This window comes from Anguilla rostrata, chromosome 2 (assembly GCF_018555375.3).
Source record: "Anguilla rostrata isolate EN2019 chromosome 2, ASM1855537v3, whole genome shotgun sequence".
Taxonomy (NCBI): Eukaryota; Metazoa; Chordata; class Actinopteri; order Anguilliformes; family Anguillidae; genus Anguilla; species Anguilla rostrata.
The window spans coordinates 67878217-67893952 of NC_057934.1; the positions used below are offsets into that span (position 1 = coordinate 67878217).

Genomic DNA, 15736 nt, shown 5'->3' on the forward strand with positions numbered 1-15736 from the left:
GTCTGGCGCGGCGCCTGTACATCACAGTTCACGGTAGTGCTCTCCCCGGCTGCGCCGCGCGGCAGAACAGGTTATTTCACCGGAGCACGAGTCCGCCCCACAGCAAAGACCTCATTATCCTGCCCTGCGTAACCTCACTACTGATCATATTTCTCCTTCGTTCTTCCAAGACTAAGCACTCTGAAAGCAAAAGCACTCCTGCTCCTCTTCAGCTTCGTAGAAGAGGTAAGGTGACAGGTGAATGCATAAATGAGGTGTTCGGTGGACACCCCCTCAGCCCCCCCCCCTCCCCCCCCCCCCACATTGTCTCCCAAACAACGATGAACATCTCAGTGTCTTTTCTTCTCAAGTCAAAGCAAACCAAGCAGCAAGCAAGTTTGTTTTTTTTTTTTTTTTTTTACACTTCATGGGTCGGGACGCAATTGGTCCTGTTCCGTTGGTGGGGGTGGGGGGGGGGGGGGGGGGGGGGGAGGGGCTGGGAGTGAGGTCGGATGTGTGTGGGGCCTCGGCCTTCGCACAGAGACGCGCTTGCAGGAATGTGGCACCAGCGGTTTTTTTTGGGTGGGTGGGGGTGGGGGTGGGGGTGGGGGACAGGCTGCTGCGCTCCCTCTCACGCTGCCTCCCTCTCCCCTGTCCCCCCTGTCCTCCCCTGCCCCCCTCTCTCCCCCGCCCCCCCCCGTTGTCTAATACTGTGAACAGCCAAGCTTCAAATGCCACCTGTGGACAGCCCTTCGGGCTCCGAGGGGTCCGAGTCCTTCGTGACCTCAGGGGCCACAGGGGCCACGGGGGCCGAGCCGAGATCGGAGCGGGGGTCCATCGCGGAGTGCATGATGTGGAGCCACACGTCATCCATGTTTGGCATGACAAAGATTTTCTGTGGACGAACAGGAAAGAAAAGGGGGGGGGGGGAGGAAAGGAGGTTAACTCCAACCAGTAGAGAGGTCTTGCCATGCCTACGTACACACACACCTGCGCGGCACAGAGGAAACATTTAAAACAGGGAAGAGTAAACAGCGTGCAGTTGGCTGATGGTAAACACCCAGGTAAGTGCAGTGAATCGTCGCACGGAAACAGCTGGCGTAACGCATCGACTTCTGGAAAGTTCTGACAGACGCCACCAGCGGAGAGAGATCCTGGCAGGCCTAAAACAGTGCCGTGCTTTACAGCTCAGCTTGCGGGAGATAAAACCGTTAAGAGACTGCAGGGTTGCTGCGGGGCAGCTTTCTAGATGCAAGTGGATAATTGCAGAGTGTAAGACGGCCACAGGCATGCACAGGCACTCTGAAGCCCCTGGTGGGTGTGCGGCCACAAATGAGTAGATGCTCCTACAGACTCCACCCAGCTCTCAGGCAAAAATACTCCAGGGCATTCCTGCTAATCACAGAGGGCAGTAAGAAACTCTCTCTCTCTCTCTCTCTCTCCCACTTCCTCTCTCTCTGTCTCTCCCTCGCTCTCTCTCTCTGCCTCTCTCCATCACCCCCTCTCTCTATTTCCCCCCTCTCTCCGTCACTCCCTCTCTCTCTCTTTCTCCATCTCTCCCTTGCTCTCTCCCTCTTCCCCTCTCTCCCTCTCCCCCCTGTGTTTACTAAACACACACGTCCACTCCGTATTTAAAGGGAACACATAGAGAGGGTACAACACCTCCGGTGGAATAATGAAAGCATTGGCATTGGTGAATACTCTGCGTAGCTGCCAGCCACACACAAGGGGCCGGCCACCCCCACCCCCACCCCCACCACACCAACCGCACTTTTCATTCTCCTCGAAACCTGAGAACGTGCTAACGGCTACTCGCACCTCACAGCCTAACCGCAGGTAATGCAAACCCTCTCTTTCATAACCCCCCCTCCCCCCCCCCCAGCAATTAAAGCACAGCTCACAAGCTTACCATAGGCTGGGGCTCTCGGACAGAGCAACCAGCAGCAATGCAGACCCAGACTACGGTAAGAGGCGATATGACATCCGTCTCTGGAGGCAAGAGGTTGCAGGTTCGAGTCCCTGCTGGGACACTGCCGTTTTTACCCTTGAGCAAAGTGCCTTAACCTGCATTGCTTCAGTACGTATCCAGCAGCGTAACCGTAAATGTAAATGCTATGCAAAAAGTTGCGTAAGTCGCTCAGGATACGGGCGTCTGCGAAACGCCAGTAACGTAACGTAACGTAATGTAATGGCAAGAAAACGGCGTTTACAGCAGCTCCCGGGGACTGGAGCAGTCTTGCCCCGAGCACCACCACACCACAGACTGCAAAAACGAACCGCCCGGCACCTCCGGCCACACCTGAAACTCCTGGTCCAGTTTCTTCTCGATCCAGTCGGTCACGTGCGCCAGGGTGACCTCCCGCTCGCCCAGCTTGGGCCGGGCCTTCAGCTCCAGGTGCGGGGGGCTCCGGAAACCGTACCTGCCGGAGGGAAGGTCGCAGGTCACACCCCAATCAAAGTCTAACTCTGCCCTCGCCCCTTGGGTCATACTGATTAAGTGGGTCTCCCGACCAGCCTCATATTCACTGACTGGTAAGACATTTTACTGTAAGATACACCAAGGCAGATTGTGGGTGCCCTTACTTCAGTGTCAAGTATAAATGCAGAATTCGTGCCTGCTCCCTAAACATTAAATTATGTTATCTCAAACAGGATTTTATTTAGTAAAAACAAACAAACAAGCAAACAAACAAACAATAAAAAGGATCCGGTGAACTAACCAAGCTGAATATTTTTACAGACAAGCATTTCCTAGGTTCAACCAGCAGATGGCACACTTGAGCCTTTGTGAACCCAAAGCCGAATCCCAGAAAGTAATTTCAAAAGTAGGGAGGTCAGCAGGTCCCAACTCCATTAGACTGTTGGCTTCATTTGCAACCAAACTACGCAGCAATTATTCTCAAGAGCGCACTGACTGAAATGCTGTTTCTTTGCTAAACAGCTTTCAAACACCTCTGAAATGAACAACCTCACTGCGTAAAACAAACATAAACACATACCTCTAGTGTAACTAAAAACAAATACATTGAACAAACTTTATAAAAATGAAACCATTAATTACATACCAAGGTCATGTACCTTTGATTTAGAGATTTATTAGGGGGAGAAATAATCATACCAGCATTCTCAGTTCTTACCAGCTAGACAGACTCTGATCTCATACTGATAACGCACCAATACGCCTCACTGATAACACGGATAGATGTTGTCATAGGAGATTGAACAAAGGAGAACGGGTACAATCGCGGCTGAGGTTTTAATGAAATTTGCGCTGATGTAATCTAAAGGTAATATCCCCTGGAGCAGAAAGTACCAGATCCTGTCGGTCGGGGGTGGGGGGATGTTGACGGCCAGCGTCCCCTGGCACTCCTGCACCTCCACGGTCAGCAGCAGCGGGGTGTTGGACACCTCCTCCATCTTCTTCTTGATGAACTCCGTCTCCGTGGCCTTCTGGAAGTACTTGGACTTGGTGATCTTGTCCACGAAGCGCATGATCTTGCTGGGCTTGTGACCCCCCACGTAACTGCAGGCAGAGGAGAGCGGGGGGGGGAAATGTCAGGGAGGGGTCACGGGCCGTACGGGAGGGGGGGGGGGGGGGGAGACATCAGGGAGGGGTCACGGGCCGTACGGGGGGGACACATCAGGGACGGGTCACAGGGCCGTACGGGGGGGAGGGGGGACATCAGGGACGGGTCACAGGGGTTCCCCCTGGACTGAGGGAAGGAAATGTAGCTTATTCTTCTGCCTAGTTGGCTCTGCAGAGGTTAGGTCTGAATAGTGTTCACTGTGCGAACTAAACTGTGTTCTTGGCTAGAAATAGCTGTACAAAGTAAGTATTGTACCTTACTGAACCTGCGTTTAGCAGTTGTCTACGACCATGAGATGCACTTTTTGTACGTCGCTTTGGATAAAAGCGTCTGCCAAATAAATGTAATGTAATGCAATGAAATGGACCCAACACCCCACGTGCTGGGTCATGTAGAGACAGTGCAGCGTGTCGCGTGTGTGTCTGTGGCGGTTCCGTCTGCTTCGCCTCCCTTGCTCTCGGTCTACCAGTGGGTTCTCCCACCCTGACAGACTACATCCGTCACGGCGGCGCACTTTGCGTCAATCACGAGTCATCATATCATTTGTGTACGTCAATTCTGGAATAAGCAGTGACTTTGTTTTTATTATTGCTCATTCTTTCTATATAATAAGCATATCAATTACTAAAAATATAACATGAAGGACTATCAATAGCCCTCACCTCAAACGTATCGCTTTGGAAAACAGACTGTTCCTTGTAAACATGATTTTATCAAAGAAAGAACATAAAACTGGGCAGTCTCTCATATATGACGTGCACTGGATAGAAAACATCTAGGCAACAGACAGACTAAATTAGTCATTTGTGGCATCGGAAGCAAAAATGACCCATCGGAAACTCCCCATTGTCTCTCACTGTAGTGTTATCTTTATTCATATCAAAGTATTTAAGCGAACAGGCTGATAAATCACCATGGTAACACCTCTAGCTTTGAACGGCCGGGTGCAATGATGTCAGGCGAAAAACAGGAAGTGCATTTTAAACAGCAACAGGATCTGCATAGTAACGCTGCGCACATTATCTCACATTGTCCAAAGACCCTTATGTGTAGTGTGTGTGGCTGTGTGTGTGCGGCGGCGCGTGCGGCCGCTAAAAGGCCGCTACCAGCAGCTCGCTTACGCAAAAAGGCAGTTTACAGACGGGGGAAACGCGCTTGTGAAAATGCGCTTGTGAAAACGCTCTTGTGAAAATGTGCTTGTGAAAACACGCTTGTGAAAACGTGCTGGTGAAAACACGCTGGTGAAAACGCGCTGGTGAAGACGCGCTGGTGAAGACGCGCTGGTGAAGACGCGCTGGTGAAAATGTGCTGGTGAAAACTGGTGCAGGAAGTGCATTTTAAACAGCAACAGGATCTGCATAGTAACGCTGCGCACATTATCTCACAATGTCCAAAGACCCTTATGTGTAGTGTGTGTGGCTGTGTGTGTGCGGCGGCGCGTGCGGCCGCTAAAAGTCCGCTACCAGCAGCTCGCTTACGCAAAAAGGCAGTTTACAGACGGGGGAAACGCGCTTGTGAAAATGCGCTTGTGAAAACGCTCTTGTGAAAACGCTCTTGTGAAAATGTGCTTGTGAAAACACGCTTGTGAAAACGTGCTGGTGAATACACGCTGGTGAAAACGCGCTGGTGAAGACGCGCTGGTGAAAATGTGCTGGTGAAAACGCTCTTGTGAAAACGCGCTGGTGAAAATGTGCTGGTGAAAACGCGCTTGTGAAAACGCGCTGGTGAAAAGAGAGAAATGAAGAGTAAGGCGGGGCGTCTCACCCCTCGGCTCCGGGCAGGATGTTCTTATCCGGGGCGACATCTGGGGGGTCCTCTTCATCGGACGACCCGGCGCTGGAGGACTCTTCGTCACTGTCAGCCAGGCAGTACGTCCGTGGTCTGTACCTGTTCACACACACACACGCGCACACGCGCACGCACACACACACAGTCTCAGTGTGTGAGAATCATGACATCACTCTGTAAAGTAAGACCAAAGCCTGGCAGCTGAATCCCTCAGCGACCCACACAAGTGAATTCCCTTTCTGAAAGTGGGATGGAGATGTGCACTGTGCACAGAGTAAACAAGGCACAGAGAGAGTAACGGCTCGGTATAGATCTCAGAGGACCTCACAGCACCACAGAGAGAACCAGAACGTTAGGATCCAACCGCCATCCAACACTGACAGCACAGAACCTGGACACAACGTTCTAAAACTGAATCCCCACCAACTTAGTTTTTCTACATGAAGATATCCACCAGGTAAGGAGGAGACTGCTTTGCCGATTGACATATTCCAAGTAAAGTTCTTTGAAAATGAAAATTTGCTGCGTTCTGTCAGATAGTAGATTAAAGTCTCTTTGGTAAGGTAGGGCCCAGGTAGAAGTGGGTGAGTGCTAAGAGCCTATGGTCTGGTACTTAGCTCCAGCTGGGCTGCAGAGGGCTTTCTGGAATGGTCCAAAATGCAGGCTTTTTCTGCCAACCACCACGCCACTACACAGATATGCTAATACAAGTGTTCCCTGCACGCATATGCAACCTTACCCTTCACCAAAACAGAAACGCACAGATACATATAAAAGAAGACATACAAGTACGGGAAAAAGCAGAGACCGCACATGTAAGTCTTGGCACTTTAACAGGTCATTTTGCACTCAAATGGGCATCGTGCCATTCTATCTTGATACATTTACATTTAGGCCTTCTGCATACACTCTCATTCAGAGCAGTGTCAGTGATGCAGTCGTACATTTTAATTTAATACAAGCAGCTTTAGCTCGCATGGTCTTTGCTACATCCATCTATTCCAAAAAGCTTGCCAAGATTCTCTAGTAGCACCTCCTCCAGCTTGAAAACTTGGGATCCCTCCTGTTTGCAGAGGGATTGGTTTTGATTCTAATTAAGCAGATGGCTTCACTGAAGTCCTTGCCCAACTTTCACGAAAACAAAGCCGCATAGAGATCACAGCAAAAGAAAAAGGCCTTTATTAAGCAACTGTGGAGGTAAGGGGTGTAAGCTTTGCAGCCAAAAGAGCCTGGTGGTCTGCAGTGAAGAGCCATCGGCTGATGTTGCTATATGAAAGTGACGAAAATAGAAAGTAGGAACAACACTCGAGAGAGAGAGAGAGAAAAAAAAAGCCCCCAACTGTTCCAACTCACCAGGTGCAGAAAACATCCACAGACGAGAGCGTCCAAAGACAGTTAACGGGGGGAAAAAAACACAGTGCACAGAGAAGTTAGCGGGTAACCGCACATTAGCGACCCCTGACCCTATCAGAAAAGCTAATCCTCTCATTAGCATGAGCTTGGCGGAGAATGTCACTGCTATGTGACGCTCACAAAATGCCAAGTGGAAAAAAAAAAAAAAAAAAACCTCTCTGATCTCTACATTTAAGGCTCCGCCACTCAACTTTGCTTTTTCTTTATTTTTTTTTTTGCAAATGACAGTTGAAAAAGTAGGAAATAAGTAGGAAGCAAGACTTGAAAGAGAACAGACTGCACTGACACTCAGGCAGTCAATCTGAAGTAAGTGACAGTATATGAAAGTAGAAAGCTAGCGTGGTGTATGGGTAAGGATTAGGCTGAGGGTTAGAGAAACTGTCACCCTATCTGCACAACATAGCTTCAAAAATGACAGCTTCACAAACTAAACAGCTAAGACAGAAGTAGAAAAAAATGAAATAAGCAGCATTTTGTGACATTAAAAAACTAAATTTCAAAGACATCACAAACAAACAGAGAAGACGCTAATGCTCTTAGCGCACGTCCCCGCAGCCCTTACCCGTCCTTGCCCGGCTCGCCGAGCCGAAGCCCCTCCCCCTCCTTCCCGAGCCTGGCCAGGTTCATCTTCGTCTCCAGGGTCATGAGGAAAGACCCGTTATAGGAGATCTCCAGATCGAACCAGAGTCCTGCAGAACACGCACACACACACACACATATACACACACGCACACACACACACACACGCACGCACGCACACACACGCACACGCATGCACACACACACGCGCACACACGCGCACACACACACATACACGCATGCACACACACACATTTACATATGGTTACATATTGCACATTGCGTTGTCCTTCCTGGTCTGTAACATGGCACAGGCAGAGGTGGCCCTGCAGTCAGTGAGTGTTGAAGGCAGAGGTGACCCTGCAGTCAGTGTGTGTTGACGGCAGAGGTGGCCCTGCAGTCAGTGTGTGTTGAAGGCAGAGGTGGCCCTGCAGTCAGTGTGTGTGGAAGGCAGAGGTGGCCCTGCAGTCAGTGTGTGTTGGAGGCAGAGGTGGCCCTGCAGTCAGTGTGTGTTGAAGGCAGAGGTGACCCTGCAGTCAGTGTGTGTTGGAGGCAGAGGTGGCCCTGCAGTCAGTGTGTGTTGAAGGCAGAGGTGACCCTGCAGTCAGTGTGTGTTGGAGGCAGAGGTGGCCCTGCAGTCAGTGTGTGTAGAAGGCAGAGGTGGCCCTGCAGTCAGTGTGTGTTGAAGGCAGAGGTGGCCCTGCAGTCAGTGTGTGTTGGAGGCAGAGGTGGCCCTGCAGTCAGTGTGTGTTGACGGCAGAGGTGGCCCTGCAGTCAGTGTGTGTTGAAGGCAGAAGTGACCCTGCAGTCAGTGTGTGTGGAAGGCAGAGGTGGCCCTGCAGTCAGTGAGTGTTGGAGGCAGAGGTGGCCCTGCAGTCAGTGTGTGTTGCAGGCAGAGGTGGCTCTGCAGTCAGTGTGTGTTGAAGGCAGAAGTGGCCCTGCAGTCAGTGTGTGTTGGAGGCAGAGGTGGCCCTGCAGTCAGTGTGTGTTGCAGGCAGAGGTGGCCCTGCAGTCAGTGTGTGTTGCAGGCAGAGGTGGCCCTGCAGTCAGTGTGTGTTGCAGGCAGAGGTGGCCCTGCAGTCAGTGTGTGTTGGAGGCAGAGGTGGCCCTGCAGTCAGTGTGTGTTGAAGGCAGAGGTGGCCCTGCAGTCAGTGTGTGTTGCAGGCAGAGGTGGCCCTGCAGTCAGTGTGTGTTGGAGGCAGAAGTTCGCTGAAGCGTGCAGACTTTGTTTGGATGGGCATTACTGAGGGAGCTCAGGGAGCCCGGTGTGTAAACCCCTCCCTTCACAGCCTCCTCTGCCCTCTCCTGCGCACTCCGTCTTTCCCGGGCCCACCCTGGCTCCCCTACATCCCCCTCTCCATCCCTCCTTCCCTCCCTCCCTCCCTCCCTCCCTCGCTCGCTTCTTCCACAAGCCCCATGTAACTAACGCAGGTCAAAGTTGGATTTCTGCAGCAGATGCTCTGAATCTCTCAGTCTCTCTCTCCCCCCCACCCCCCCACCCCCGCCCAGTGGGTGGGTTGGGGGGGGGGGAGTTGGGGGGTGAGAGCGGGAGAGAGCGAGAGATCACACGGTCCTTTGAAAAGGAGAGAAACAGTTGGACGCGGCGCGTCTCCCTCCTGGCGCGGGGGAGAGGGGCTGCTCTCTTTTTGAAGACAGCGGGACGCCGCGCCGCGTAAACATCGACGCTCAAACGCCAGCGCTAATCTGGGTTACGCGCGTCCAGTCCCTCGGGGATCCCACAATCCTTTGCTCTTCCTGTTTCTGTTTTTTTTTTTTGCGGACCGAGACAACCCTCTCTCTCGGGGGGGGGGGGGGGGCCTCCATCACACGAAACTCTTCCTCCGTGGCACACGCATGCATCACACGCCATAACAAAGCGAGATTTCCACTCGGAAGGATTCCTGTGAAACGACGCCACTGGATATCTGCATTAAATATTCAGGTGAATGTGTACATCACCTTTTTTCATCTACACTTCAAACCAAAATGAAGCGTAAGGGGGGAAAAATGTGTCTTTTAAGCTCTGGCTGTGCAGTGCAGGATGTGTGGGCTCATCTGGTCAGTGCTTATGCCAGCCATAATATCGGCTGCCCCTTACAGGCCCCCCCCGCGGTAAAAATCTAGTACCTCCATAAGAGATTCCTCATATTACCCCACTGCTTAGTGAGATCTGAGACAGACGAGATGGATTCAAAATCCCCAGGGCAAAGTCTGGAGAAAAGTGTCACTCACACCAAAGATAGCTCATCTGTCACAAAAATGACTACAAAGCTGCAATATATAAGAAACACGTTCGCTCTTAAAAAGGTAGAGGGTGCGCAAACCGCTACACGGCTACAGCACGCAGTCCTGCTGTTCTCAGAGAGCATTTAGCATTCTAAACTTGAACCACTAGAGGGCGCTCTGGACACAGAATTAAACCACGAGATAGGAGCAAAGACACATCCTCTGCTCACAAACACGCGATGAATTTCACGTCAGGAGCTGCACACGTTGACCTTTCGCGCACCAGGAGACATTTCGAAATCGGTCACCGCAGAAAGGAGCGGCGAGCGGCACGACGCGCGCGGGGCAGCGGCCGCCGACGGCCCAGCTCCGAGAGGAAGCGACGCCCCCCCGCGCTTCTCCTCTGCAGCGCAGGGCTGGGCTCTCAGGGGGTCATCGTGAGCGACGGCAGGCCCCGGTTGGCTGAGGGACGAGCGCGCGCTCTGGGAGAGAGCAGGTGGCGGTACGGCCCTGCCCGTATGGCGGACGATGGCGGACGGCGTCAGCAGGGCGCTGCCGGTCCCGCCGATCCCGTCCTCTCCACCGGCTTCGCTCACAGGATGGGGGGGTCTGACAACCGAAGACGCGGCAGCCCCCCCCCCGCGCGGCGGGTGGACTGATAGAACAGAGCAGGGGTTCACCCGCTCCTATGGCAATGGGGGGGTCAGGGGTGTGCCTCGGCCGGGGGAGGGGCGACACCTGGCCCTTATGAGCCCAGCTCAGTGACACCACCAGGCTGGGACTCCACCCACCTGAGCCTGCTGTGACTGGCTCCGCCCCCGCGGCGCGGCGTGGACACCCGGGGGCCGGCACAGAGGCAGCACACTTCCTGCTTCCTGCTCGCTCCGATGTCAGCGAGCTCTGCTGCGATTGGGGCGAGACCCCGTCCCGGTACACCCACAGCGGTACCGATCCGTGAGACCGTGCATCCCCTCTCCCAGAACCCCCGTCCCAGAATGCACCTGGGGATCCCTGCAGAGAGACTGTGTTCAGGAACTCCCCACCTCAATCCAGAGCTCTGTGCAACATGGAGAACGCTCCTGTCATACAGCCCTACCGAAACACAAGTCAATGAAAATCCATACTTTGTAACAGTTATCTATCTAATTAGTTCTGTAAAAGGACGGAGTGTAGCACAGTGGGTAAGGAACTGCGCTTGTATATATCTTCAGTATATATCCAGCTGTATAAATGGATACAATGTAAAGTGCTATGTAAAAAGTTGTGTAAGTCGCTCTGGATAAGAGCGTCTGCTAAATGCCTGTAATGTAATGTAATGTAAAAGGAGGCCCATCAAGCAAAAAGAATAAAGAATTTGAGAGTAAGAGAGTCCCTGTGTTGCCTGGATGAGAAGAAGCCGCCTCACACTCCCGATTGGGCGATAAAGGGAATGACTCTGATGTGGATCTCAGGGGTTTATACGGTCCGCAGAACTCCCAGCAGGCTCTCCTGCTTCCTCAGCCACCGCGAGCGGCAGGCGGAATCAACTTCCGCTCTCATCACGTCTCATCTGCGCGGCGGGCGCCATCGGCAGTGAGAGGAAGAAGAGGAGGAGCGAGGGGCCAGTCTGGCACCAGGGGCCAGACGCAGAAACACGAAACAGGTAAAAATGACATAGATGACACCATTGAGTCTGCGTCAATGCACTCTCGGTCTAATCTTTTAATGGCGGCATAAAATATGCACATCAGCAAAGCTCTCAAAGTCACAGCGTGCGGGGGGATGCAGTGACATCACAAAGCAATAACTCCAGGGAGCGGAGGGTGAGGAGCTGTTAAAAGCAGTGCGCTTTGGAGCGCACATTAACTTCATCATACTCGGAAATGACACCATAAAAAACTCCTGCTGTGGGATGACTTCACATGATGTCATAAACTCGCTCATCGTCTTTTTCCTTCAGATCCGCGCACCGTTGGATTTTAAATAAAACCCTCCAGCACACCGGATTTGAAATAAAACAGTAAACGCGAGGTTAAAGTACCGACTGTTTCAATTTTGAGGGTATTTACATACATATTGGGTGATTCTCGTGAGTCTTTGCATCATTAGTTCACGCAATGAAAGAAAACAAAGCAGCACAGAAACAAGCAGGAGCTGAAGATGGCTGCAGTACAGGCCTGGCAGAACATCACCAGTGTCTGGTGAGGTCCACGGGGCACAGACTTAAGACAGTCATGAAATGAAAAGGATTTACAACCAAGCACTAAATATGACATTTTTAGGATCTATTTGTAATGATACTTTGCTAATTTTTTTTCAGACTATGAAATATTATTTTGTAAATATTATTTGTCTAATGACCTTTGCTCCCCTAAAATGGAGGGAATACATGTGATTCCTACACCGATCACCTGATAAAGCTGACAGTCCGTACTTTAACCTCATATTCATTGCTTTTATTTCAAATCCAATGTGCAACAGTACACGGAGCCAAAACAACAAAAATTGTGCCATGTGCCTTTAGCTCTCAACTGCATATTGTTATTGTGAAACTAGCACAGTGCTACATTGTACGAATGCTCACTCAGGGCTATCGTGTCTTCACAGCCTCGAGCTCTCAATATTTTTCTGCGGAACAACAAGACGTTCTCCACCAGGAGCCAATGAACCCTCAGAGTACACTGTGTCTGTCTCGCGAAGAGGCCGGTTCTAGAACCATCCCGGTTTGAAGCAATCAATAAACATCACCTTCAGCTCTGTGCCCGACCCTGGGCTGCCTGTGCTTGTGTAGCTAGCATTTTAGCATTTGATACTTCAAGTCTGAGCGCTATACACACCAATCCATCTCCAGTCAGAAACTCCCTGCCCGATGGGAAACGTGTGCTCTCTGGATTTTTACAACACTGGCTGTTGTTTTCTCTATTTCTCAGGGCATTACAGAATCAGCCGACTCTCACAGTGCTCCGATCCTCTTAGTCATGCGCCTGGACGGGGTGTGGGGGGGCCGGGATGGGTGGATGGGGGGGGGGGTGGGGGTGGCAGTCACAAGACACCCCTGCCCCCGTCCGTCTGTTCGAGGACGGAGCAAGAGCGGTCTCCACAACAGCGTGGCCTGTGTGCGAATGTGGGGCGAGAGCTTTTCCATCTCCCCCCTAGTCCCACTTGAAAGGATTCCAGCCAGGAGTGTGAGAACGGGGTCGACGCAGAACGGGCTCGCCCGACGCACCGCTCATATATTTCGGAACAGACTCGAGCTGAACCCGAATACGCGCTCCAGACCGGACCCGCGCAAAAGGTCGGCGCGCTCACGCGATACATGGCGCCAGCCGCCGCGTCCAATGGGTGAACTCGACACCGCGCGACACGGCCCCGACAGCTTCAGGCCAATCCCCGCGAAAGCCACGCAAATACCCATAATGCACGGCGAAGAGCTCCGACGCGCTCCCCCTTCTCTTCCCTCCCCCACGTACAGGCTGAGGGGAAAGGGTTCGCCCTCTGAGCTGATGACACTGCGGTCGAAACTAAACCATACGTTGCAATCGTGCGGTAAGCACGAGGGCGGCGACTCAAAATCACACGGTGATCAAAAGTTGAAGAACAGGCGAGGTGAAGAACAAAGAAGCACGTGACTGTTTCACAAGTGACACAAGTGAGCTCATTTCCCATTATAGGCCTTTCTGTATCCTGCCTGCCCTTTGGCCAGGGAAGAACCCGTTTCCTGCTGCTCAATGTCGTCTTCTGCTGCTTAATGTCGTGAGTTGTGCACCGGGTTGATGGATGAGCCAATATGGCCGCCGCTACCACCTCCCATGCCCCACAAGTAAATGCTACAGGGAGTAAAGCGGGACATTTGAGCCCCTGACTAAATTAAACGTCAGCGCACAGACATAGCACTGATTCACAGCACAGAGTGGGGACAGGGTGGGGGGGGGGGGGTAATTCACACAGCTAATAGCATACTCCTCATGGGGAATAATTCTCTCAAACGTGTCTGTGTGAGTTTTTATAAGGCCTTTTCTGTGTGCCTGGTAACCTAGGCCACTGGTAAATCAAAACACACTCTCCAGCACAATAGTACAACTCTTCACCACGGTTACGAATGTGGGGATTAAAATGGAACCTTCTCTTCACGAAACAAGATAAAATCCAGAAGCCCCACCCCAGAGAACACTAAAAAGACTGATACGTGCCAAACCTCAGTCATGATTCTTCCGAATTTTAATGTTTTTATTTGTGTCACGCAGGTTTGGCCTCCCGTTTCTGCGTTCGCTGTGAGAGTTAAATGTAATTCAGCAGCACACACAATGCCATAGTCGTACCTCCACTCGGTACGAGCTGAACTGAGCACCAGGGTGCGAAGCTCCTTTGAAAGGGCACGGACCTCACGAATGCGGGTGAACCGCAGGACCACCTGACCGACCGCCTGACCGACCGCCTGACCGACCACCTGACCGACCACCTGACCGACCGCCTGCTCCAACCCGCTTCACACACTGCGGTCTCACCTTGGTGGTCCACGGACGGCTTGGACGCCTGCAGGATCTTGGGAATGGCCACGCCCATGTCCAGCTCGGTCAGGGTCAGCTCGTTCATGAAGTACGGCAGCTGCAACGCACAGGCGACACGTCAGTGACGCACACACACACACACACACACACACACACCCAAGTCAGGCCCAGGTGTTCAGGCAGGACAGAGTGGGGAGATTCGGATTGGCTGAGCCTCCCGTCAGCACAGAGGGGGAAAAGATAAAACAATGGATGATGACATGTACGCGCTCTCCGTCTCCATGGCAGCCGCTGGCCACATCGGTCCGGCCCTGCTAGGCTGGCCAAAGCAGCGTGGGGCTCCTGCCTGTTCAAAACACCCGTAGCGATCAAACCCCCCCCCCCGCCGCCCCTCGCCCGGAGCAAACACTCACGCGTCTCCACAAGGACAAAATGGCCTCCTTCCAGTTTCTTTGATTTTCTGAAGTTCATGAAAAAGGCCATTTTAATGGAAGACGCAGACTCTGGTACTCTACAGGTGGAGTCACATGTCACTGCACTACGATCTTATCACTCGATGTTTTTGCACCTCTGCACTTGACTATGACTTTTGTAGCCCGTAGACCTGTAATGCCTGTAATGTAATGTAATGGAGGACTGTTCTGAAGGTAATAATCATGCACTCAAATGTAAAACCGAAGCTGCCAACGTGAGAGCACAGAAACACAGCCGGGACTTAGCGACACCCACCCTGATCTTGCTGAGCTTCATCTGGATCTTCTTGGACACCATGTCGGCCCAGTACTTCTCCCCAAGAAAGTCCCAGAAGATCCGGCCCACTAAGGCGTTGACCCAGGCAACAGACTCCTCCTCCACTCCGGGGCTGCCAGGCAACTGACGCGGTCGTAGGGTCGCGGACACGGAACCAGACGGGGAAGAAGAAGAGAAAAAATGAAATGAGATAATTATTTATTATCCGTCCCTATAGCCTGTAACTGCGGGATCCACACGATGGCCTCAGTGGGACGGATTCTTCTCTCGAAGCGCAGAATGGTAAATGGTAAAAGGACTGCATTTATATAGCGCTTTTATCCAAAACGGTTTACAATTGATGCCTTTTACCCATTCACACACACACTCACACTCCAACGGTGAAAGGCTGCCATGCCATGCAAGGTACCAATCAGCTCATTGGGAGCAATTAGGGGTTAGGTGTCTTGCTCAGGGACACTTCGACATGCCCAGGGCGGGGGGATTGAACCGGCAACCCTCCGACTGCCAGACAACCTCTCTTACCTCCTGAGCTATATGTAGGTACCAATCAGCTCGTTGGGAGCAATTAGGGGTTAGGTGTCTTGCTCAGGGACACGTCGACATGCCCAGGGCAGGGGGATCGAACCGGCAACCCTCCGACTGCCAGACAGCCGCTCTTACCTCCTGAGCTATGTGTCGCCCCACAGAAAACGCCGGCGTCAGCCCTGACGCGGTGCGACACGCAGCACGCGGCAAAGAGCCGTAAGAGGACGCCGCCGCGCGGGGACAGCCCGTCAAACCTGAACGCCATCACTCCCCCCCCCCCGTCCGACCCCTCGCCACGTCTGAACGATCCCGACAGAGAGGTCCCGGCGGCAGAGCGCCTCAGTGCCCACAGACACCACTCTGAGAGAGCCGTTTACTGAGCACGTTCTTCCACGATGC

At 52.5% G+C, this 15736-nt stretch overlaps 1 protein-coding gene across 5 annotated transcripts in view; it reads right to left on the reverse strand.

Annotated features, from left to right (window-relative positions):
• Window positions 1-667: 667 nt before the first annotated feature.
• The window catches only part of LOC135249025 (testis-expressed protein 2-like), a 55691-nt gene continuing 40622 nt past the window's right edge, over window positions 668-15736 (reverse strand). For 2 of the 5 annotated variants that reach the window (XM_064324246.1, XM_064324248.1), the window contains 7 exons: window positions 14789-14932; window positions 14057-14156; window positions 7330-7456; window positions 5331-5453; window positions 3293-3502; window positions 2279-2399; window positions 668-874 (listed from right to left, as the gene is read on the reverse strand). In XM_064324246.1, coding sequence (XP_064180316.1) covers window positions 707-874; window positions 2279-2399; window positions 3293-3502; window positions 5331-5453; window positions 7330-7456; window positions 14057-14156; window positions 14789-14932 — 993 coding nt within the window. In that variant the 3' untranslated portion in view covers window positions 668-706. Of the gene's footprint in view, window positions 875-2278; window positions 2400-3292; window positions 3503-5330; window positions 5454-7329; window positions 7457-10263; window positions 13963-13998; window positions 14157-14788; window positions 14933-15736 lie in introns of those variants that run through there. The other 3 variants (XM_064324249.1, XM_064324250.1, XM_064324251.1) reach the window with 3 other exon arrangements.